This window comes from Drosophila mauritiana, chromosome 3L (genome assembly GCF_004382145.1).
Source record: "Drosophila mauritiana strain mau12 chromosome 3L, ASM438214v1, whole genome shotgun sequence".
NCBI classification, from domain to species: domain Eukaryota; kingdom Metazoa; phylum Arthropoda; class Insecta; order Diptera; family Drosophilidae; genus Drosophila; species Drosophila mauritiana.
In genome coordinates, this window is record NC_046669.1 from 13532413 (window position 1) to 13555637 (window position 23225).

The following is a 23225-nucleotide window of genomic DNA, read 5'->3' on the forward strand; positions in this document are numbered from 1 at the left end:
GCAGCCTCAACGTCAAGTCAAGTCAACTTATTTCCATTTCCATTTGATGCTTGATGCGGATTTTCACCGACTAGTTTGAGAAAGTTTGTTTTTCGAGAGCTTTTCAAGTTAGTCCCGATGTCCTGCCACGCCCCCTTGCTTTTACATCCTCAATTTGTTTGCCTCTGTGGGTTTTATTATTGCGGAACGAGATTATTTATTTTTGTCATTGAAGTGATCTAATTAAAGTTTGTGTCGGCCCAAAAATTATACGCGCCGAAAAAGGGGTAAGAAAAACGAAATTTGTTTTCAGCGAAAGTTTGGGGCGGGTCACCACCCCATTTGAAGGTGCAACTTGTTTTCGTTTCCGACGACCAAAAGTTGTTAAAAGCCAAAAAAGTAATTTATTTCGGTTTTACTGCCTTCATATCCTCGCTGTGTTAGTGTGTGTGTGTTTCAGCCTGCAAATGTAATGAGATGTTTTGACCCGCTAACTTGGTCCTTTCTTCTAACCCCTTCCTTTAGCCTTGTGGATGCTGATTTGGTTTGAAGCCTTGGCCAAGTTCTCTTGGCATCGGCTGCTTGATAATCAGATTTTTCCGCTTTTCGTCCTTCTTCGCTTTTCACATCGAAATGGGTTAACTTTTTCAGTCGACTCGGGGGTTAAGTTTTCACATAGCCAAGCCCCGGACTAATCAAAGTTGGAAATCAGTTTTGTTGGATTACTAATACCTTAAATGGAATGACAAATTTGCTGACAAAGATGGGATGACATGATAATCAAAATATATCGATGATGTGATTCTAGCAAGGTGTCTAAGAAAAACATCAATTTGTTTGTCGCTCAAAAAAAACATAAAAGGATGATAAAATTAATCTTTAGGAAATGAATACTTTAAACTTGAACATACAGCCGCTACTTCACTTGCGTTGGAAGGTATCCTTATTGCAAAAACAAAAGTCACAGTATTCATTCTTTTGGTACAATTTATTTTTCAGAAGAACACAAATTATCGATTTTCACTTTTATATTTACAATATTCGTTTGTTTTCCTTCTTCGCTTTCATTAACTTAAATTTGTAGTTAAATATTAATCATATTTAATATGTATAAATCAAAGCAGATTCCTATTGTATACCGTAAGTGTATAATTGTTTCATTCTCTCATTAATTTTCAATGTAGATAACTTAGACAATCTGAAATAGGGCATCTTATACGGCTAAAGTTATCGATAAAACATTATTTGTTGTTGTGCACTCCACTCGAAAAATGTTACATATAGAACTTATATTTAAATTGGTATTTATAATACACGTACGTGGGTAAAAACATCTATACAAATATTCTTTGTTGTTTGTGTTTTAAAGACCTCAAAGTTAAGTACAGACAATGAGAATCCTTAAACCAAATCAATATCCGTTTCAAGATTCAAAATTATTGTACCACATTTAGAATATCAATGGTTGTATATAAGTAAATATACTTAATGTATATGTGTGTTTGTAAATATCAGCAAATATTCCAGTAGAGTCTCTGTATAATATATGTTTTGGATTGGGCTTTTAATCATATACAACTCAAGGCCTGCGAAAAATGAGAGATTACAAAGTTGGCTAAGTAATAATTGACAGCTTTTGAAATAATAGACATCAATCGAAATAATCGGTAATCGCACTAATCGATTTCTTTTCTTCTACTATCCTTGCACTTTTCAATAAATAACTTAAACGAATTACGAACCTAAATAGAAATTGGTTTATCCAGTTTTGTCATGGGCGAGTCAAGCTCTGGCTATTTACAATTTCCCCCCAATGTATTATCATTAACCCTCACTCCTCGCCCTCGTATCCCAGACACCACAATTGGGATAGAGGCACGGCTGTGGACTAGCTTCCTGCCACACCCTCTTCCTTTCGCGGCCTTAGGATGAAGTTGAGGTTGTAGTTCGTGTTAACCGCATAGTAGACATTCGCATTCTTCGGCATCACCAGTTCCTTGTCGGGTAGGACCTGCGCCAAAGTAAACCTATCCGGATCATCCTCCAGACCCAATTTAAGCATCGCATTTCGGATAACCTGCGGCGTGCGCTCGTTATTTCCCAGCATAATACTCTTGTACAGCACAATCCCGTCAAGCTCGATGTTGTCCGTTTCGTAGGTCACCCGAATGATATAGAAATCGGGAGCAGACTGAGGGGTTCCACTTGATGGTTGCACCAACTGAGCATTGATATGGGGCGATCCACCATTCGTAGTGCCATTTCCGTGAGATTTCAGACCATTTCCCATGGACTGAGAGTGGGTCAGCTTGCCGGACTGCCGACCGCCAGAGTTACTGGAATCCAACGACAGATTGGACACACTACTCGAGGCGGACATCAAGGAAGCGTGCTGATGGTGGACATCCCGATCTAAGGAGTTATGCCTGGAGCTGGTACTACTGTTTAGTTCGCAGTAGAACTGCGATCCCGCTCCGCTGCTCGAATTCGAGTGTATGGAGTCAGTCTTGCGGTGGCCCATAATAGAAGCCGTCGATGAGGCGGTCGTGTTTGTTAAAGAGGTGTTAGTGCTGACCACCGATTTCCGTGGCGCCGGCGGTGGTGGTTCCAGTCGACAACTCAGCTCAAAGGCCTCTCGCTCATCAAACACTGGCATGGAGTTGAACCAATGATCAAAGAGGGCATCAGCCTGGAGATTATATGTGTTAGCTGCTCCCTGAAGTAACTTGATCTGGGCCAGAACCTCGAACTCCTTGCGCTTCTTATCGAAGTTTATGAGCTTATTCTCGGTGAGGTAGTCCGGATTGGCCGTATGGATCATGGTCAGGTCGGTAAGGAATGTACCCAGATAGGGTATCGTTCCATGCGATGTTTGTGTTCCCAAATTCAGAATAAGCTTCTGCAGATGCCTATCGCTCTGATCACTGCCTGGATCTGGATTTTTGGCCGTTCCTTCTCGTTTCAACACTTCTCGCAGAGTCCAAGCATTGTTATCCTCCGAGCAAATATTCGCCAGCTCCGTAAAGACTTCCATCTATGAGAAAAAGCATAATTAATCTACAAACTAAGAACGTGAATGATAACACAACTTACCCTTTCTTTAGGCAGCACTTCCCATATCTTGGAGAGGCGGTATATGGAATTGGAGTTTAGAGCCGAAATGATGGCCTTGAGCGAACTAAAGTTCTTGAGCATGCGCAACTCCTGGGCAATATCGATCCATCGTGAAATGTTCAGAGCGCGCTCCTGGTAATTAATATCCAATCGTTAATTAATACTTTACACCGCAGAAGATTTTGTATAAAAATAGACACCCACCTGAGGTTTCAGGCGATCGATCAGGATACTGGACACCACCCGGAAGAGCACCGCATTAAACTGGTTGATGGTGGCCACCACAGTCTCGGATCCTCCACTATCACGTCGTGCCCACGTGTGTCCGAGGCACTGGTGGGGAATCAGTCGCTTAAAGAGTTCCGTATCCATACGGGTCAACTGCTCAGCAAAATGCCGGACGGGCACGTGCGGAAAACGGAATGCCTGCAGAAAGTGGGTAGGTCCACGGTAGATGGGACCGTGGCCCATTGGCGAGAGGTACATCCCATTGAACTGATCCGTGAGGTCGTACGAAGAGCCATAGTGAGTGGGAATCATGAACTGCTGCATTTGTTGTGAGCGCGCTGCGGATAGCCAGGAATGACCATTGTTCTCCGAGCCACCGCTTCCTCCTCCATTTCCATAGAGAGACTGTTTGATGAGCCGCTCCAGACGATTCAACACCTTGATGTGCAGATCGGATCGTTTCAGCCGCTTGGTGGCAAATGCCAAGATCTGTGGATAAACATATTTGATCAATAAATATGAATTTTGCAATTTGGCACACTATTTCCTTACCTGTTGCAGGTTATCCTCGTGCCAATCCTCCGGGAATCCATCCAGCCAGACGTGCAGCGCTGAGACTAGGGTTTTCTTGTGCTGTTCGTGAATGGAGGCGTGGGGATCGTAGGCGGGATCCATGACCTGTCCATTTTGCTGAGCCTGCTCCAACTCCTCCAGGTGCTTCTCATGCAAAGCATCGTACCGCTGCGTCAGCAGACTGAGCACCTGCTTGGGCGTGGAGAAGGTGCGATAGGTGGATAGGAACACGTTGATGAAGGTGGACTCCAGCTCCCCGTCGTCGGTGGCTAACGCCTCCACCAATCGAGCCAATGTAGCCGCCTTTACGAAACGTACTCGTACAGTCTCCCACTCCAGATGGGAAATCTCATCATCTGAGTCCTGTAAAAATGAAAAAACAATCAATTAGTGATAAATATATGTATTTTTATGGATTTGAAGATTTGTTAGTTTCCAGATACAAAATCTTTTCGGGTGTATTCAATTATTTCATCTTACATATTCTCCACAGTTTCTATCTAATTGCAATTTACTTAAAAGTTTCGTTGACGTTTTAGCTAAAGATACGATATTTCTATCTTCAAATTGAGCTGCCAGCCGTTTCAGCCGTCCAGGTAATTGATATTGGGGATTACTCACATTGCTGGCTGTGGGCGTCGGTCGGTGGTATCGCACTTTCTTCAGGTAAACGGTGAAAATTGCATTCTTCTCGTGCTCTTCGCCCCAAAGGCGCCACGTGGGCTGCAAGGTAATGAAAAAAGAAAGTGGATTAGTCTTGCTGGCAGTGATTGCTTTTTATTTCGGCTTAAGTGCTTAAAGCGTGAACTCTGTGTGGAAACTTTTGTTTTGACAGCGTAAAAATTGGCTTTGCATTTTTTTATATAGTGAGCAAATTAGATATATATAAGATCTTCAACGTTCGATGTATTTAATAAATATAAAATCAAATGATTTCTTAAATCTATGTCAAAGTCAAAGATCACGGCTTATTTATAGCCGATCAAGTGTATCATTCGTCTAAATATAGCTTCAGTATCCGACGTATTTTTAATTTATTTCCCCTTAATACGAGAGTTCAACAATTTTTAAATATTCCCAATATAAACATTAAGCCACTGGATTTTTGCACACTGTTTTGAATGAGAAAAATATTTGTTTTTGTGGAAACTCGGTTGTCTGGCATTTCCATGTCCATTTCCGTTTCGTGTGGCATCTTTGGCAATGTTTAAGGCCCAAACAACATTTGTTCATGTCTGGTCGTGGTATTTTAATTGATACATAAATTCTTTGCTAATTTGTTGGATAGAGCACAACTAAATGTGTTTCGAAAGAGTTGAAAATGGGAAATTTTTAAATTTGTTTCGCCTAATTGGAAAAGAAACAAGGAATTTATAAAAATCTAAGAAAAAATTGCGCAATTTCAAATTTCAGCTATAAATTGCTCATTGAGGTTTGTAGACAATAAAAAGTTGTCTTTTCCATAAGTTTCACACGCATTTTTTCACGTATTTATACCACTTATTTCCCAAGGCCCTATGCCTCCGGAAAATGCCCAACATATTTTCGCTTAATCAACGTCGAAGCATTAAAATTCTAATTACAAAATACCTTTTGTGTTTATGTAAAAACTATGTAAATACCACACGCAGAAGACGGGCCCACATAAATGAGTGCATAAGTATTTAAATTGAAATTTACTCGCAGCAATGCCAAAAGCGTGAAAAAGCATTAAACGAGAACTGAATGAATAAACGAGCACGCAAAGTTCAGCTGTGAGTGGTGGCGCCCCCCAATAATAAACAGCAACAAAAGTTACAACAAAGCCGTTGATTAACACAAGTCACCACACAAAAATTTTCCTGCACAGAGAAAAAAAATGTGGAAGTTCCTTAGCCAAGTCATTTTCGGTCCTCTAATGCTCTCATATGGAAGATAGTTGCTAAACAAACTGGCAGATAGTTTTATCTTACTGCAATAGAATTCTAAACCTGCTTCGTTTCAATTGATAGTATTATATCTAATTATTCCTTTATTTATGTTATTATTAAATTATTATATTATATTTTATACATTCTTATTCCTTTAGAATGTAAAGGTAGGTAAACATGTGCTAAATATGCCATATTTTTTCTCTCTGCAATGCGACAACAGCAACAACCAGCTGACCAGCTAGCTGACCCCAAACGAGAATCCGAATTGGAATGCAAAAACATAAACATGATTTGACGGTGGCGGCGGAACAGGGGGCTCCACACACGGACAGACCCAAGGGGTCATCCATCCATCCATCCATCCTAGACAGACAGACACGAATCTCGTGTTGATCCAATTAATTGCCCGCGTGCGCTTTGATTACACGAAAACAAAGGCGAAGCAATTTGCTCAAATGTTTAGTTCACTTTAGCCAGGCAGCCAGCATTTCGTAAATTTTTATTGAAGTACTTTAATATTTCGTAAAAACATGGAACTCTACAAAATGAGTACACACTTCTTCAGGCCCAAGGCGTTAAGTGGGGGGAAAATTGTTGATGTTTTGTGTAATTGTGCATAAGATTTTGTGTGTTGCGCTGAGATGGATCTGGAAACAGCTGAAACATTTCCAAATGGCCTTGCAAAAATATAAGACATGATGTGGCAATGTAAGGGCATTCAAAGTTAAACTATCTATCCATTTGCATTAAACACAACATGTAGTAAGTACGCTTTTCAATAGCTGGGAAAAATGAAGTTTGACTAGAGCTTCCTGGTGAAAATGCTGTACATAAAATAAGAAACAAAATTGTAATTGTTTTTATCTAATTGTTGCTTAATTGCTGCTTTCTGTTTTATTTTTCGGCTGGCTGATTTACACACACTTCCCCTTCCCAAATTCATTAAGCATATGTACATACCATACATACATATACAATGTGAAGGCAACGTTTAATCAATTCCGATTCGCGATCAGCGACTTTTTCTTAGCGGCATCTGCCAAAAACTTTTGCCGCTGTTCTTGATTCGCATTGTGGAAAACAGATACATATGTACATAAATACAAACATATGTACAAGCATGTAGCGTATACGTATTTATTTAATTTATTTGTTATTTATTTGGCGTTTTTGGCTATGGATGCCTTATACGCGCCGTTTTCATTTGGCTGTTTAATTAATGACGCATTATGGCAGCCCAGTTCAATTCCACATTTGCGTCAAAAGTGTAGGAAATACTAGTACTGCTGCTTGAAAATGATTTAAAGCCATTTATTTGGTAGTAAATCAAATTATAATGGACATTGATTTATTGCCTGCAAGCTGAGAATTTGACTCAATACTACCAATTATTTTGGTGCATCTGCATATTCAATCCAAACACTTAACTAAGATAGACTATGTTTTACTGAAAATACGATTAAATATGGCCGGGTGACAATTTCATTCATTCACTTCCGCCTGTGAATTTCACTAATCTATTATTATCACTAAGTTCAAGTTCGTAGACAACCAAGTGATTTGTCGTGCTATCAGACACTTTGGCTTTGTATTTGAACTAATTTAATTAAGTTGCAACTAGAGTAGATTCTAAACCACACTCCAAGATGTCTATTATGTTGAGAAGGAGCAAATTAACAATTGCCACGACAATTTCGCTTCAATTATTTGTCTATTGCCTCAGCTCAGCGCCTTAAATTCTTGCATGCAACTCGAGCAATTAATTAGTGTCAATTAGGCAATCAATTGAGTAAACATAATTAAGCCGGATGTGACTCAGGTAACTGCAACTCAACGACTGTCTCATGCCAAATACAGACAAAGAGAAGCAAACCATGATTCAAAAATGGCATGAACAAAAAAGTTTATTTGAATTATTACTCCATACCTTTTAAATTTAATGTGCCAACTAATTTTCAAATGATTAAGCTCAATTCATTTGTATATACTATATAAATTCACTATTATAGATATAATATATTTATATTGTACACTCTATGAAAGATCACTGAATATTCATATAGCAATTATCAGATACTAAGCCCCATTTACCTTTGTGTAGGTATAGTTTTTGGCATGCAGATCCTTAGTTTTCTTGGAGAGATTCCTCAAAGTGGCTCCCGTGCAGGCGCATAGATACTTCAAACTGGCCACCACCTTTCGCTCCGCATTGAGAACCGCGGATGAGACATCCAGGTCATCATAAGAGTGATACGAGCTGTTCCTACGCGGCTTGGCAGATGCGGATCTGGATCGCCGCTGCTTGGCTTCCTGGTGCTTTTGACACAAGTGAGTTGTCTCCACCGGGGTCATGGACTTTTTTCGCTGTCTTGGACAGGTGTGATGGTGATAGTGCCTCTTGGAATCCTTTGCATCCTGCTGCTGCCGCTGCTGGTGGTAGGCGCAGGATTGGCTGGTGGTGTTGTTGTTCACCTGCCGCCAGGCATTGCTAAAGTCCGTGTTATCCAGCGGAGGCATCAGGGCGCGATTATATCCTGTCAGATCCTGCAGCTGATAGGCGCAGGTGTGACTCTTGATCAGAGCGGGCTTCTGCTGGTGCTTTTGGCTATGCGGGCATTTGCAGTTGGCGCGACTTGTGAAATTCTGTAGATTTAGGTTGTTGGGTTTGGTAGGATTTAATTTTTTATTATTATTTTGGGGGGGGGTGTTAAACTCTGAAGAGTTTGCTTTGTACTTGATCTTGGTCTCTGGCTGTGGTTCATTGATTGACTGCGACCCTCAACCCACTTGAGCTGTCTTCTCAGTTCGTTCACAGAGCCCCTGACCTTGGCTACGATTTGACTCCAAAGGCACACACGACCACAATCGAGTGGATTGTTCAGCTGTTTGATGTTTATGAGCTATTCACCCCAAAAAAAAACTACAAAAATACCCAAAAATAGACAAAAAACAATACACCAAACAAACACACAAACGAAAAGTGTATCTTTGACAAGCGATTTTGTACTTCAAGTGGCGCTCACTACTCACTCATCCGCACCATATTTGGTTAATGGGAAGTCTTTACCCCGCGAATCCCCTATACCCTGCGGCAGATTTACAGGCAATCTTTGTTTAACCATTTCATATTGTGTTAGGCGCGTTGTTCATCCCGGCCTATAATCGTAAACAACCTCCCAAGTACGACGATTCCGGCCTCCCAATCGGGATGTGTTCAACTTTTACCAGGAAGTTATTACAGCCAACTAGTTTGTTTTCGTTGTTTTCGGGCCATAGTATTTCACGCCTATTGACAGCTGCGCACAGGTTTCGCCAAGGAAATATATTCATCCGAAAATACTCTGGCAAAGGAACAGGAACAGTTTCGAACAATAAACAGGCATTCCAAAAAATCAAGTTCAATACAAAAGTCTTCTAATCATATTCAATAATTTGCTATCTTCCGCAAATAATATTATTATTATTAGCTGCAACTTATGTACAAATGATAGGTTAAACTTGAATATTCGCTCATAAAAAATTGAAAAAAAATAATATTTTCAATACATTTTATAAATTTTTGCTTATAAGAATGTTTGTTTAATTATTATCTTTTCTTGAAGAGCATTTCCGCTTCGTTCAATTCCAAAGAAAGCTCCACAATATTTGCCTAGATAAATATTTTCATGTCTGTGGTGTGGAAACTGCGTTGCGCTTTCCTTTTCTCCATCGGTTTTATGGTTTTTACCTCGCCAGAGATGAACTGGCCCAGCCCATTTCATGTAGAGTTTAGCCATAAATTTAGGCCAACACCGACCATTTTGCAGTTTTGCTCAATTACAGGCCGTACCGGCTACATTGCCAATTACATAACTTGTTTCTGGCCAAATTCGTGCGAAGAGAAATGTCATTTGGTCGGTAGGTCTTTAAGCCACTCTATCTTGGCTAAGAAAAGACAAAAACAAATTATTCAAGAGGGGTCAGCGGAGTGGTCGTGCGTGAGGCAAGGGGAAAAGGTCGGGTCCAGAGGTCCCGAATCTGGAACGTGCCTCGCGTGGCTTCGAGCAACAAAGTATACATATATGATGCCTTGAAATTAAATAAGCGTGAAATGCATCGAAGACCAAACAATCAAATACGCATCACGAAAATTAAATCGAGCACAATCAAATACTCAAAATATATTCAAATGCCGACCGATAATTGAGGCACGTTCGCCGGGCATGCGTCATTCGGTGGAGAAGGACTAGGATTTTCTTGCCCTGAGCGAAACTATTAACTAGATGCAATCTGAACAAAGCTCCAAAGTCGAGCATGAATAATGCCCATATGGATTACGGATACAAATTTATTGGTTTGGTGCACTGAACCATTTTCATATGCAAGTGTATACTATAAAAATTAATTATATAGATATCATAAGATCAAGAAATAAAAAATTGTATTTAAAATACTGTTAGAATAAAAACTACCAATTGTCAGACTAATTTTAAATGCCTCATTTAATTTGCCTAAATACTCCAAAAAATACTATGTACTTGGTTAGAATACAATAGAAAAATTTGTATTTCGAAATTTCCCAGCTTAACAATTAAGCTTTCACAGAACTTAGTAATGATTAGCCAGAATATTGCATATTTATTATGTAATATTTAGTAAGCACTGTGCTGCTGGCGATAAGAAATATGTTTTCTTATGAAGGCTTCTCCAAGTTACACTTTGAGCCCAGAACTGATTAGAATAAATCCTTCAAAGCTCCAGGCCAAACAACCCAGACCCATATATATACATATGTTTATATGTTTGTAAATATTCGCAATGCGCATACTTATGGAAATCATTTTGTTTGAGATGCCTTCGTCTAATCAATATGCACATATATGTATTGCACTCGATTCGTACCAAGCCCCAGAATTCAAATACACTCATTTCATTCACGATTATTATTACAGTGAATGCCAAACGATACCAAATGAAACAGAACACGACTCGGCGAGGAAATGACGATTTGCATACGGCTGTTATTTTACCTTTTGAGTTCGAATGATTCATCAGAAAATACCCAGCCCGTGAAAAAAACTGCGGCAGAAATAAGGCTCATTAAGTAATGAAATATTATAGTATTATAATGCCAGACGACGGGCAATTGTCAAACATATTCGTGTTTGTGTATACAAGCCGCCCAATTATAAAGAAATAACATCCAAGTATGAGGGGGCGCCTGATTGGTCGGCCCACATCATCATCATCTGTCTATATATAGAGCAGGTGACCTTTCCTCCAGAAGAGCGTGTGGGTGGCGTTTTCTGCTTTTCCGCCAGGGGGGTTTCTCTCAATTACAGATCTTCGCAAAAATAGCCAGAAACCAAAACAAAGGAGAGTCGAACCGCAACATCAAAGCGGTTGGATGGTTGGCCAATGGTTCTGCATTTGCATTTGGGGTGAATTTATCAACAAACAGCCATACAGCTGAGGTCACAATATTGATAGATTAAAAGTGAAAATACTTCTAAGGAAATATATTAATATTTAATGTCTCAGATATTAAAAAAGTATCCCGTTTGAGATATTCTATTTTTAGGTAAAAGTATTGTAATTTGTATCGATGTAAAAACAGTTTTTTGAGAATTTCCCAGTTTTTGGCGGCAATAGATTGGGTGTCCGAAATAAGCAATACATTTCGTTTGTCTTGAAAAATGAAAAGACATTTATTTTGACCGCAATTGTAGACACAAATCTCTATTTTTAAATCGACGACCCCTGGCACGAGTTTTGTGAATTGCAGCAACAGAAGCAGCGGCAAAAAAAACAACGCAAAACAAAATTGAAAACGCCAAGGGAAAAAAAGCGACTGAAACTAAACACCAGTCTCCCCCTGCCCACTGTCATCCCTGAATGACTGACTGACTAAATGACTGACTGGCTAAATGACTCTGACTGACTGTCAGTTACATGTGACTGCATCCGACGCAGTCAACTTGACAACATTTGCTTCTCCCTCGGTGCACATAAAAAAATTTAAGGGAATTATGATCAAATTTAATTGCATCGACCTACTGACACAGGTTCATCAAGATTTTACATCGTTTGTGTTTGGGAAACATAAAAGAACAGGCATTATTTGGCATTGGATATTCTATCCCTAATTTCTCTTTTTTTCGCTAAATTACAACATAACGAATATTAACCGAGGCCACATCATGTTGCACTTTTTAATTTCAAAAACCATAATTCATATCCGAATTCAACTTTTATTTCACGTGTATATGTATGTATCTGTCTCTACTGCCTAGCAGCTGTCCCGCTCTTTCGGCTATTATCAAACCACATCCGTTGGGCAGCAGCAGAGATGATGTGCAAACAATACAAAAACATATCAACCTAAGCTAAAGTTTGAGCCACTGAGCATAGCTCCCCACGTAAATTATTTTTTTTATGCATTCCCCCATCATTCGCCAGTGGGGAAAGGAAGGGGGCGGAGCTTTTGTTTTGCATACAATGGGAGCTGATAAATGATTTCGAGGGGCACTCCGCATAAATGGATGATAAAGGAAAGAAAATATAACTCGGAGTGCAACTAAAATGATCTCAAACTGATTCACCTTTAAATTCATAACTTTAATTCGTTTACTTCCCTCTTCGAAACAAATTATACACATAACTTAAGAATACCCTACACATTTGTTCCCAAGCATAAGTATAGCAATTTTGAATGCTTTTTAATTAGCATATATATATGTATTTTCGAAACTCTCAAAACAATGCTTTTCCAAGCTCGACAGTTCCCATATGATTCATTTATAACTTGTAAAAAATTCCCGACTTTTATCGATTCCTATTCCTTCCCTCCCAAAAAAGGTGTTTTATTTCTGGACTCCACTTAGGCGTAAAGTTTCCATACCATTGCCTTTTTGCCCATAATCATTGTTGACATTTCCTTGTGAATCGACACCAAGACGCTACTACAGTAATCCCTCTCCACACAAGACCAGATCAAGTACACAGCAACTAGTTTTCAGGGTTGAAAATTCTCGGACAAAAAAGGTGCGCATTATCGATAATTATCCATGTCGTTGATTTAAGGGCGAGGGTCAATAGTAATAAAAAACAAGCCACCTAAAACTGACATACCCTCACAATGGTTGCACTACAATGTTTTTATCTTATCTGGTGTACCGGTGATTTGCAAATTGCAAAAATAAGATGTATTTGTTTGAAATACATTGTAAAAAATAAACATTTCAATGTATCCAACGTTCGAGTGACCACTGTGAGGGCAGGATTAGAACCAATAGATCTAAAGTGCGCTCCTTTCTAATCCGGCCTGATGGATTGCTCTGTTTTTTTACCATTTGAGATTGGCTTTTGTTCCTTGAGAAATGTTGCTGAGATTTCCACGGATGCGCTACTTGGGTTTTCCTATCCGTTATCCTCTTCTCGTCGGTTCGCTTTAATTTACACGTCTCCTTTAATGGCTTCTGGTGTTTTATTTTTACACCCAAGTGCAGTTCACTGGGTGGTGGGGGGGTGGTGTATAAGTAGTAAAAGGCAAGTAAAATCGATATTCCTGCTGCTCTTTTTTGTTCTGGGCTTCTGTATTCTGGCCGCTATACCGTTGTTCAGCTTCCTGGGAACGATGAGTCAACGGGACATAGAGAAACACACCCAGGAGCAGTAGAGGTGGGGGGGTTGATATTATGGGTATTTGTTCTCCGGTTAGTGGTTAGTGGTGAATCCTTGGTCCGCGAAGAAGGGTTCGTTGCACTACGTCTATGCGTCTGCCTGGCAGTCTCCTCTTTTGCTCTCGTGCTTTAGCACGCCTTTCCTACTATTTATTTGTTTTCACTTTTATCTCTTTTCCTTTTGCTAATGCTGCACTCGCACACACGTAAACGGCGATTTTCGGGATACCGCTTGCATTTTCATTCGCTTGGTTGAAAATCTCAACATGAGATATCCATGTTATTACAAAAACATTATACAAAATTCACATTCGGGGGTTTATCCACTTGGAAAAGGGGGAGCGTAGGGGGCGCAGAGCGTAAAACGCGCGCGAGACACACACACAAAGCTCTCGGCAGAGAGACACGCGACACAACCGCCGCCAACAACAGTCGAAGACGAACTCTGCCCGCTTAGAACAAACGACCGCCCGAAACCCCATCGTCTGTATCCAACTCTCGCTTACTCTCTCCCACTCGCTCTCTCTGTCGGGGATCCACTCTCTGCCATTAAGAACACAAGCATTTTCGGGGGATGTTCTTACTCGACGGATGTAACTGTAGCATCCCCGTTCTCTCAACTGCGCGCTCTCTTTAGATTTTCTCAGGTATTCAAGTTTTCGACCGTGGGAACTTCTAGCAAAGCACCCACTATGGTTTTACACCTTGCGTGAAGGTATATTAGTTTTAAACAATGAGTACAAAAACAACTACACATTCTCACAATTTACATTTTTTAAGGTAAAACTTTTTTCAAAATAAACTGTCAATTTACCATTAAATTTTTGTAATTGCTTTTATTTTTAATTTCTTTTGCACTATGGTAACTTGGTCTTTTAAATCAATTTAAACAAATTTCTTTAAAACACATTCTTATGGTAGTGACCGTTGACACGCTAATTAAGTTTCTTAAAATAAATACACGGTATATAAATGTCCTATCAGAACTAACTAAAAATTCTTACTTGCTCTGGCCATTCGCGCTCTGTTTATGTTTTTTCTGATGAGCATTTGAGTGGCTTGTTTGTTTCTAATCAGAACTCTCTCTCAATCACTCTCTCTGTCAATGTTTAGTATATTTTGGTATATTTTGGGGCAACTTACACTGACCCCCACAATATCATTTGTTTTCATTATCGCTTCCCATTTATCAATGGAATTTATGGACCTCCTAAAACTTTAAGACCTGGAGGATTTTTTTCCCAAATTTTTGAATAATGCCAACAAAGAAATTTAAATAATTTTCTTCCATGTTTTGTTTGGCTTTTTAGGCGGTCATTTGACCAACCTTTCAAACATGTGAACTGGAATGACATAATTATGGAAATGGGAATACCTGAGTGTTGTCTGGTATTTGGTAACGATTTAAAGAAAGCTGGCGGGGAAATCAATAAGCAGAAATATTAATAAAACGTGCATTTACGTAAGCGCCAATCAAACGACGATGTCTGTTGTTTTGTTTGTTGCTTTGTAGACATTGGATAAATATTCGAGCCCATAAGCACGTCAATTGATCAATTAGCGAATGCAACAAGTTTCAATATAAAAGAGCCACTGATATTTGTTATGCACTTCGGGATGCTGATAACAAATTTTATATAAAGCTACAGAAAGAGATCAATTAAAGATTGACCCTCAATGAGCTTGATGATGTTAGTGTCAAAATAATACGGTTTACGCTTAAAGTAAATTTATTTAAAATTATTATTGCTCTCCCTATCAGAAGTTATACGAAGTAATATTTTAAAACGGAAACGTCATAATATATATATAAACTTTAGTCATTCGAAAATAATGCTCTTGAGAAAGCGTTCTTGATAATAAATTTCACAAAAATTATAATGTGGTATACTCTATTTTTAGTTTCAGTAACTTTTTAGATATATGTATACATACATATATTTCTTTAAATCGATTCTTTGGTACCACTCTAATCAAAATGTTGCAACACATTTAGTTTTCATTGACTTGGTCTATCGACTATTTGACCAAATAATTAGCAGACCTCGGCCAAAAGCTTCCACAAAAAGTTCGGTGCTCTGCGAGATACTTTCAAAATGACTTTCTATGCATTTCCCTGTTACTTTCTACGCTTGCTGTATACTAGAGTACATGAACAAGATAATGGGTTAGCTACTCACCAAACTGTCGGCCACATTTTGACTCATTATAGTCTGCAGCGTTGACGATGGCCAGATGCTGCAATTACTTCAAGGTGCGTGCTGCTCAAAATCTGGTGCGATGCAATTTCCGATGGTGGTGTTGTAGATGCTGATGATAATAGTGATGATGACTGGTATCTGTCGGATACGCGCATTTTGGCTTGGCACAGCTAACGACGAACAATGACTCGAAAGCACACTCTTTGGGCGGACACGTGTAACGCGTTTACTTATTTATTTTCTTTTGGGTTGTGCAATTCAATCGGCCAAGCGGATGTATCTGCAAGATACGCGACCAAACTTGCAATCGGATCGACACAAATTTCAAGTTTTCTTTTCCATTTCGTTACCAAACTGCAAGAAAGCGACAAAGCATTCGGGTGAAAACCATTTCAGCTCAATGGAAAGTGCGACAGTAGCAGCAGCCCGTAAATGAAACGGTCAATAAAAGTTAAAAAAAAATAACGAAGTTATAAAAAATGAACCACAACCGAACGCGCACACATAGTTGGCATTCCAGAGGCTTAGAAGCCAAGACCGCGGAGACCAAGCGCCATCGAACGCCCAGCAACAACTAACCCGCAAAGCCACTGGAATAATATGAATGCGGTTTGAACGTGGCGCGCAACTGATTTACGATATTCGCTAGAGAGCTACAGTGGGACGAGTTTCGAGTGTTTCGAAAAAAACTATTTTTCCGTATTGTAAAGCTGCCACAACTGTGAGGATTTAGGGCCTAACAAATATATGCATTTTATAATACTAAGCTAAACTAAAAAAAAACACTATAATAAACCTTAAAAATCTATTAGGAAAAGTAATTACCCATATCCTACGTTCTCCTCCTGCTGAAGTTCTGCCAATTCCACTGTGCCAATCTACAAAAAAGACAGCAACTGTGGAGTTGACAGCACCTAATGATGGATTTCTTTTTTACGACTCGTAATCGCAGTTACCCCTTTTTGCTGCGGGGAAAGAGTTGGTCGAAAGATAGCGGCTTGACTCGAATTATTTAGCTAACGCAAAACAAAAACATTAATGAAAGTTTTTTTCAGCAGAGCCGTTGTTTTTGCTAGTTTATGCTTCTACCTGTTCGCATTGGATCGCTGACTTGGAATGTATGTGTATGTTCTGAATAGTTCCCGCAGACATATGTACATGAAAAAATGCGGAAAATGTTTGGTCAGACAATACCTGGCCCAATGAAAAGAAAACAAAACAAACGAAGAACAGGTAGACGAATATCGTCAACATTAAGAGGCTTGCCAAACGCACAGGGAGAATCGGAGAAAGATTCTAAATCTGAGAGATCCGCATTCAGAGAACGCCGAATCGATCAGATGTTTACATGTTTCCATGTTTGAAAGAGAGAGCGAACCTTTAAGTCTAGCGAATATCGTAGGCATAGGTTAGAGTTGTACCTTAAAAAACCATTAAGAAGCAAATGAGCATTAATTATTCATTTTATATTTAATTTCAAACGGATATTTGTTTCGAACTGGCTCAAAAATTAAGTGCATTAGGGTCGCATATTAATATGCTCAATTAAAAAAATTTAATAACTTTTTCAAATAGAGCTAAAGACTCACATTTCAGTGTCATTAGGGGCAAGTCTGTTTGGCCAAACACAAACAAAACTTAAAAAATCATCAACCTTGATTACCTTGAGCTCTGAGTGAACCTTCTCAAAGCCCCATAATAACAAGAAGAAGATGAGTTGCACAGAGAAAAATACGTAGGTCATTGTTTTTCATTTTTAACGAGTCCCAAAAAAGTACAGAAAATATAGATATATTTTTAATAAGCGTAAGATAAACTTGTTTCTTATATTTCAAACAAAAAAGTTACACTTTTTAAGGAACTTTTTTCTCCATGTGCGGCTTTAATGCCAAGCTAAGCTCTTAATTATAAGTTGCTCCCCCTATTGCCATATCCCTATACACGTCTATTTCCCCCTAGTAAGTTCTTAGAACCAGAAGACATCATCAATTCATTAGCAATTTAAATTTTAAACAAAAGTCAAAACAAGCTGCTCGACGTCAGCGTTTCGCTCTTTACTCTCTTCCAATTTTGCCGTTCTGTCAGCTTGGCGAGCTTTTTGCGAAATTGGTTGCTGATTTTTATTTCGCGTTTCGCCTTTTTGTTTCTTACACCTCCACACAGCTGAGCTGGGTATCCATAAACGATATAAAAATATTTATGTATGTTCCAGACCCAGTGATATATGGGCTATATTGGATTGTTGTTGCTGGGCTTTATTGACATATGGAAATTCTGAATCGGTGGCTTATTTACTCGACAATCACTTAATTTTTGGCCTGGCTTAAACTGAATTAACTCTCTCCCACTCTCTTTCTCTGCTACTCTCATTCGCTCTCCCTCTGGCGATTGCAATCATGATCTCACTCGGTTGTAGTTCTCAGTGTTTTTTGCCTTACGATATCAAATTGCTTTATTAGCCAAAAATAAAAGGCCAAAGTCGTTTTTGTTTCTTAGTTTTTGTTGTTCTGTTTTCCTATTTTTGTTCGATACCATTTCTGTGATTTCGTCTTTGTCACTTTAACACTCGTTTCGAACGTGTTTTTCGGCGGTAACACGCAAGCAGTTCTAAAAATTGGTAGCTTTTATATCAATTTATCTTCAGATCAATTTGACATGTTTTTAGACTTTATTTTGCCGTTTAGGTAGAGGAAAATTCCGTTATTATAAAATGATTTGGCATTTTAGCAAGCAATGAATTCGATTTACTTTTTTAATTTGTTTTTTATTTTGTTTCTGGCTATTTAATTGTTAATTCGTGATCTTGGTATATATTTATTTTTTGGTCGTTAGTTTTCAGACTTTTACTTTACTTCAATATTGGTTAACATCCATTGGTGGTGTTCCCCGACAACTTCACAATTTTCTAGTTAATTTTATAAACTTTTTTGTTGACTATCTCCTGGGCCAACAGCTCAAAAAACACGTTGCAATTGGCAACTGGTTTACAGCTATGCAACGGCAAGCACACACACTCGCGGCTATATCTTTATGTACACACACTTGCGAGCGTCTAGGTAGACACAAACACGAGAGCAAACAAATGTTGCAGGTGTGTAAATGCCAATTTTTCACTATATGCAGGCATCTTTTGTTATAATATATTTTTTTTTTCATTTATATTTTCGTGTAATTTGCGCCATTAATTGTAATTATTTGATTGGGTATTTTCGATAAGCAAAATATTCAGGGATTTCGTTGTATACCTTTTAGATTTTCATGCTGCTTGATTACATATATATTTTTTTGTTGCTGCCACTTTTGTGCACTTTTTTTCACACACAAACTCGAAACAGAAAATGCCATTAATGATACTGCTGTTGTTGTTGTTGTTGTCTTGAGCACTGGAAATTTTCGTTACGCTTTGGCAGACATTACGAGCCACGCTCCGCATCCGCGACCCCCAATCCCCAACATCCGCAATCCGCTAGCGATATGATGGCTATATCTATATTGTTGTTGCCGCGGTTTTTTGGACTACTGGGATCCGAACTCGGACTCGTCTATCTTTGGTTACACGTAGTTTGCGACTGAGCTGAGAGCACCTGGCCAAGCACACGCCGAACTCAAAACTGAAGCTGGTCCCGTCTTTTGGCCAAGAGCCTCACTCTCGCTCTCGCTCTCTCTCCGGATGTTAACAAAGGCAGGTGGTGAGAGCGGCGGCTGCAGCGGAGAGCCAGGTAGCTCTGATTTTTTTGACCAAACGATCTACCTGTGTGAACCGCGCCATGGTAAAAAGATCCAGCGAATATCGTAGCATTGAAGAATCTCTTTGACACCATAGAGTTCCGATCGAGACTCATACTACCTCCCAATTCCAATTGACATTGGAAACTATACAGGGTAACAGTTCCGGGTTTACAAACATTTAAACAAAGATAAGATCTTAAGACTTATAAAAACTAAGGTTTGGATCATTTACACTTTAAACATCAAACTGTAAACGGTTTGGTAATAGCGACAGTTGAAAGAAAAATACAGTTCAATTTGACCAAGCCCAATGTTTAATTAACCATTAAGTGATTGACTTTAAAATGGAGAGAAAGCCAAATCATTTTATTTACTACTACTATTTACAGTCAGTGTTTGCTCTTCTTCTTCTTGGCCTTGTGCTTGGATTTTTCGCTCTTTTTCGATTTTTTCTTGTACTTCAGCTTCGATTTCTTGGACTTTTTCGAGCTGGAGCTCTTGTGCGACTTCGTGGGCTTACTGAGTTTGGATCTCTTGTCCTTGCCAGCAGAAGATTCGGAGGATGAGGATGCGTCGCTGGAACTAGCATCGCTGTCTTCGCTGTCGGATATGCATTTCTTTTCCACCCACTTTTCAGCTTTGCGCTTTTTAGGCGCGTGCTGCTGCCACAGCTGTTTAAGTCTGGCGTCAATATTCGTCTCTGCCTGAATCTCTGGAGGAGCAGGCTTTTGAGGAGGTGCTGTCGGCAACTTTGGTCCATAAATATCCTCGGGCGCCACCTCAGCCATTGCCAACTCCCTATCGTTTCTCAGTCGCTCCGATAGTGGTTTGTATGCGATTTTCAGTTTGTTTCCCTCGATGGGAGCAAACTTGGACGATGCTGGTTCTTTGTCAGTATCCTTTTTCTTAGGACTAAATAGGGAAGCAAATATTCCTCTGGGCGGCGAAGTGTTTCTCAGGACATTTTGGGCGGCAGCTGAGGTGGTCGATGTAACGGGTAAGCCAAAAGACTCTTGCAGGATAGCTAATTTATCCTCCTCTGATGGTTCCGTCTCTTCCTCATCGCTGTCCTCGAAGATGCTTTTGAACAGCTCCACTTTCTCTGAGATGGGTTTGTTGCGGGATTCATCCACAGCCTGCTCCAAGGCAGTTTTCGGCACGAAAGTAGGCTTAGACGGCTCTTCTTTTGCATTAGGTTTATCCTGTATTTCAGCTTCTGGTGGAGGAGCTGGCGGTGGGGATGGCGGTTTTTCTACCTCTTTCGGAGTCAATTTTTCGATGTGCTTGGGAAAAATAGAGGGAGTTTCGAAGTTTGCTTTGGTGTTTACGGATGTCTCTAGATAATCAAATACTGAAATTTTTGCCTTAGCTTTCAGTTCCTTTTCCGGTTCCAGCATGGCACCACCAAAGGGCTCGGCTATATTGTACCGCTTGCACAGCAGTGCGGTGGGTTTCCACATGGTCTTGGTCCTCTCCATCACGATCTTTCGCTCCTCCGGCGGCATCTCTTGCTCCTTTACTTTCTCTGCTTGAACATTGGCTTCCGAAACGAACCTGTCGTTCATAAGGCCAACTAATGGTCGATATATCTTTGCCGCCTGGATAAACTCCTTCTTCTCCATCTCCCTATCCCACAGAGATAGTGTAACCGGTTGCATTCTCGCCAGGAACTCCGTAACTTCCTTGTCATCCGTAAGCTTCGAGGATACGAATTTCTCATATCGCAGCTGCTTAGCTTCATCAGCTAGAAAAGGTTTAAAACCGCTTGAATTCATAGCGGAAGCTGAAATAATTGAAATGTTATAATATAATAATTTCTAGGCACTATCAATTTTGCTTACGCAAGTCCTTCGTCTTAAGTGCTGCTTTCTCTTGTATGGCGGCATTTGCCTCCTTTACTTCCTTGGCTAGTTCAGTTTGCTGCTCCTCTCCATTTTCGGTGATCACTCCGCCCTTGGTGAAGCCCTCAGTTCTGGCATTAATGCGTTCCAGTAAAGATTTACCACTATCCTTAAAGGGATTCCGTTTTGGCTGCTCTTCCGCAGTCTTTTCCTCTTTTTTCTGCTCACCTAAGAGCTGTGCACGTTGATCCGGATTGAGATCGTGTCTTCCCAGACCAGACCGTTTGTACTCCGAGGCTGTCTCTAGTTTCTTGGCTCTTTCTTTGTCCATCGGCGCAAAGCGGCTTCGTCGCTGCAGCCAGTTCCTGGGCTGAAAATCCCTAGGTAAATCAATAGCATAAGGCTTCTGCAGCACTGCCGCCGAGTTCTCCTCACTGAAGCCATCGATGACATGACGCTGTTGGACATGTTGCTGCTTTTTTTGCTTGGGTTTCTTGTCCGCCAGCGAGAAATCGTAGCGGGTCATATCATCGCGGGCATATATATCCTCGTCCTCTTCCTCAAAGGCTCCCACTCCGAAGGCTTGACCTCGTATGGATAGTTGCTTTTTGTTAGCCTGCGCCTCCATCTCACCAAAAAGATTGATGTGTTGCATAGGCTTGGCAGAAGAAGAAGACGATTTGGACAGAATGGGATCGCGGTTGAGACCGGAGTAGCTCATGCCAAAGCGATTCTCCTTGGGGGTGTAAAAGATCGGCTCGTAGTCGTCCGGAGCAAATGTAATATCTTCATCGTCTTCGTCCTCAGTATTGCTATCTTCATCTCCCTTTGTCTCTTTATGAGATGGTAATCCCTCCGCGCCGTAGTGTTCCAAAAGATACTGCTCCTTGGAATTTCTGGCCGTAGCTTGGCGCTTCTCCTTTCGAGTTTGCCGCGGGCCCACTCCTTGACCGGGTTTCCAGCCCATGCTTTTAAGTATTCGTACGGCCACCTTATCTCGAACCGGTCGTAGAAGTTGCTCCAGCACTGGAAGACCTGGAATGGCCCCGACACCCAACTCAGGCTGCATTAGCTTGCGGCGCCTCTGGCCAGAACGTTGCTGCTGCTCGTCCTCATTGGCGAACTCATCGCGCGTGCGAATGCCTTGCGGTGCGATGCCAAACTCGCCCAGATCCTCCTGGTCCATAAAGTCTTCCGGTTTCAGCTGAGCCTTCGACGAAGCCCGCTCGCCCCGCGAGCTTTTAAAGGTCTGCGGCGTCCAGCCCTCCTGTGAGCCAACCGTGTTCCAGAAGCCCGCACTGAAGCCGCCGGTGAAGGCCCCATGGAATCTCCGCTTTCCATTTTCGTCCCTCACAATTTGATCCTCGATGGCCACTGGCTTTTTAGCCGGCACAACATCTGTACAAGAGGTTTTAATGGTGTTGGGATAGCTGGTAAATATTTATTCCAGTACTCACCCTTCTGCAAGGCCGGCAGAGGAGTTCCAAATCGGTGTAAATGCTCCTCCTCGTCCATTCTATGCTAAAAATTTCATATATTAGCAAAACAATTTGTTTGGTCTGGGCGCCAGTGGGTGCACACCACTTCACAGATAACAGCTGACTGGAGTGTTCGCCTATCGGTCACGTTTTGCTGAAAACTGTGACAAGAACTTTAATATGTTTGAGAAACGAAATTATTACAAAAATCAAAACAAGAAATAAAATTATTTACTAAATCAAATTAAAAATTAAAAACTACAGTAATACTTTAAAAAATGTTACATTAATGTAATTTATAATACCGGCGGATTACTTGTCTTCTGTGTAATGTTTAAAAACTAAATTATTAAAATAACTTTTACTTAATTATTTATCCATCTGATATTAAAACACTTCTGAAGACATAATGAGCAATATATCAATTACTATTAATATTTAACTGACCATTGCAATCACGGCTTTGAGTAGCAATATTATTTGCAATCCGACAGGTGAGTTCTGCCAT

The 23225-nt window shown here is 40.2% G+C and overlaps 2 protein-coding genes across 3 annotated transcripts; both read right to left on the reverse strand.

The window, feature by feature from the left end:
• Positions 1–948: 948 nt before the first annotated feature.
• On the reverse strand, positions 949–19266 carry LOC117142013 (ral guanine nucleotide dissociation stimulator-like 1). Of its 2 annotated transcripts, none has more exons than XM_033305867.1 (7): positions 18915–19266; positions 15649–16023; positions 4516–4617; positions 3874–4257; positions 3298–3810; positions 3073–3225; positions 949–3013 (listed from the first exon to the last, which is right to left on the reverse strand). In XM_033305867.1, exons 2-7 carry the CDS (start codon positions 15673–15675, stop codon positions 1868–1870), a joined length of 2325 nt encoding a protein of 774 aa, XP_033161758.1. In that variant the 5' UTR covers positions 15676–16023; positions 18915–19266; the 3' UTR covers positions 949–1867. The 2 variants fall into 2 exon arrangements, with proteins under 2 accessions (XP_033161758.1, XP_033161757.1); XM_033305866.1 differs by lacking the exons at positions 15649–16023; positions 18915–19266 and adding exons at positions 7899–8450; positions 13136–13901.
• A 418-nt stretch (positions 19267–19684) lies between these two features.
• Positions 19685–22828, reverse strand: LOC117142014 (G patch domain-containing protein 1 homolog). The gene is made up of 3 exons (XM_033305868.1): positions 22697–22828; positions 21240–22637; positions 19685–21181 (listed from the first exon to the last, which is right to left on the reverse strand). The coding sequence occupies exons 1-3, from the start codon at positions 22752–22754 to the stop codon at positions 19788–19790; spliced, it is 2850 nt and encodes a 949-aa protein (XP_033161759.1). The 5' UTR covers positions 22755–22828; the 3' UTR covers positions 19685–19787.
• Positions 22829–23225: the final 397 nt, after the last annotated feature.

Excerpts from the sequence above, each read along its gene's own strand:
- LOC117142014 (XM_033305868.1), bottom strand. The coding sequence starts at position 22,754 with ATGGACGAGGAGGAGCATTTACACCGATTTGGAACTCCTCTGCCGGCC. Across the intron at positions 22,638-22,696 it reads TCTGCCGGCCTTGCAGAAGG|ATGTTGTGCCGGCTAAAAAG; the intron begins GTGAGTACTGGA and ends CCTCTTGTACAG. Across the intron at positions 21,182-21,239 it reads ACTTAAGACGAAGGACTTGC|CTTCCGCTATGAATTCAAGC; the intron begins GTAAGCAAAATT and ends CAATTATTTCAG.
- LOC117142013 (XM_033305866.1), bottom strand. Across the intron at positions 4,258-4,515 it reads CGACGCCCACAGCCAGCAAT|GACTCAGATGATGAGATTTC; the intron begins GTGAGTAATCCC and ends TCATTTTTACAG. Across the intron at positions 3,014-3,072 it reads AAGTGCTGCCTAAAGAAAGG|ATGGAAGTCTTTACGGAGCT; the intron begins GTAAGTTGTGTT and ends TTTTTCTCATAG.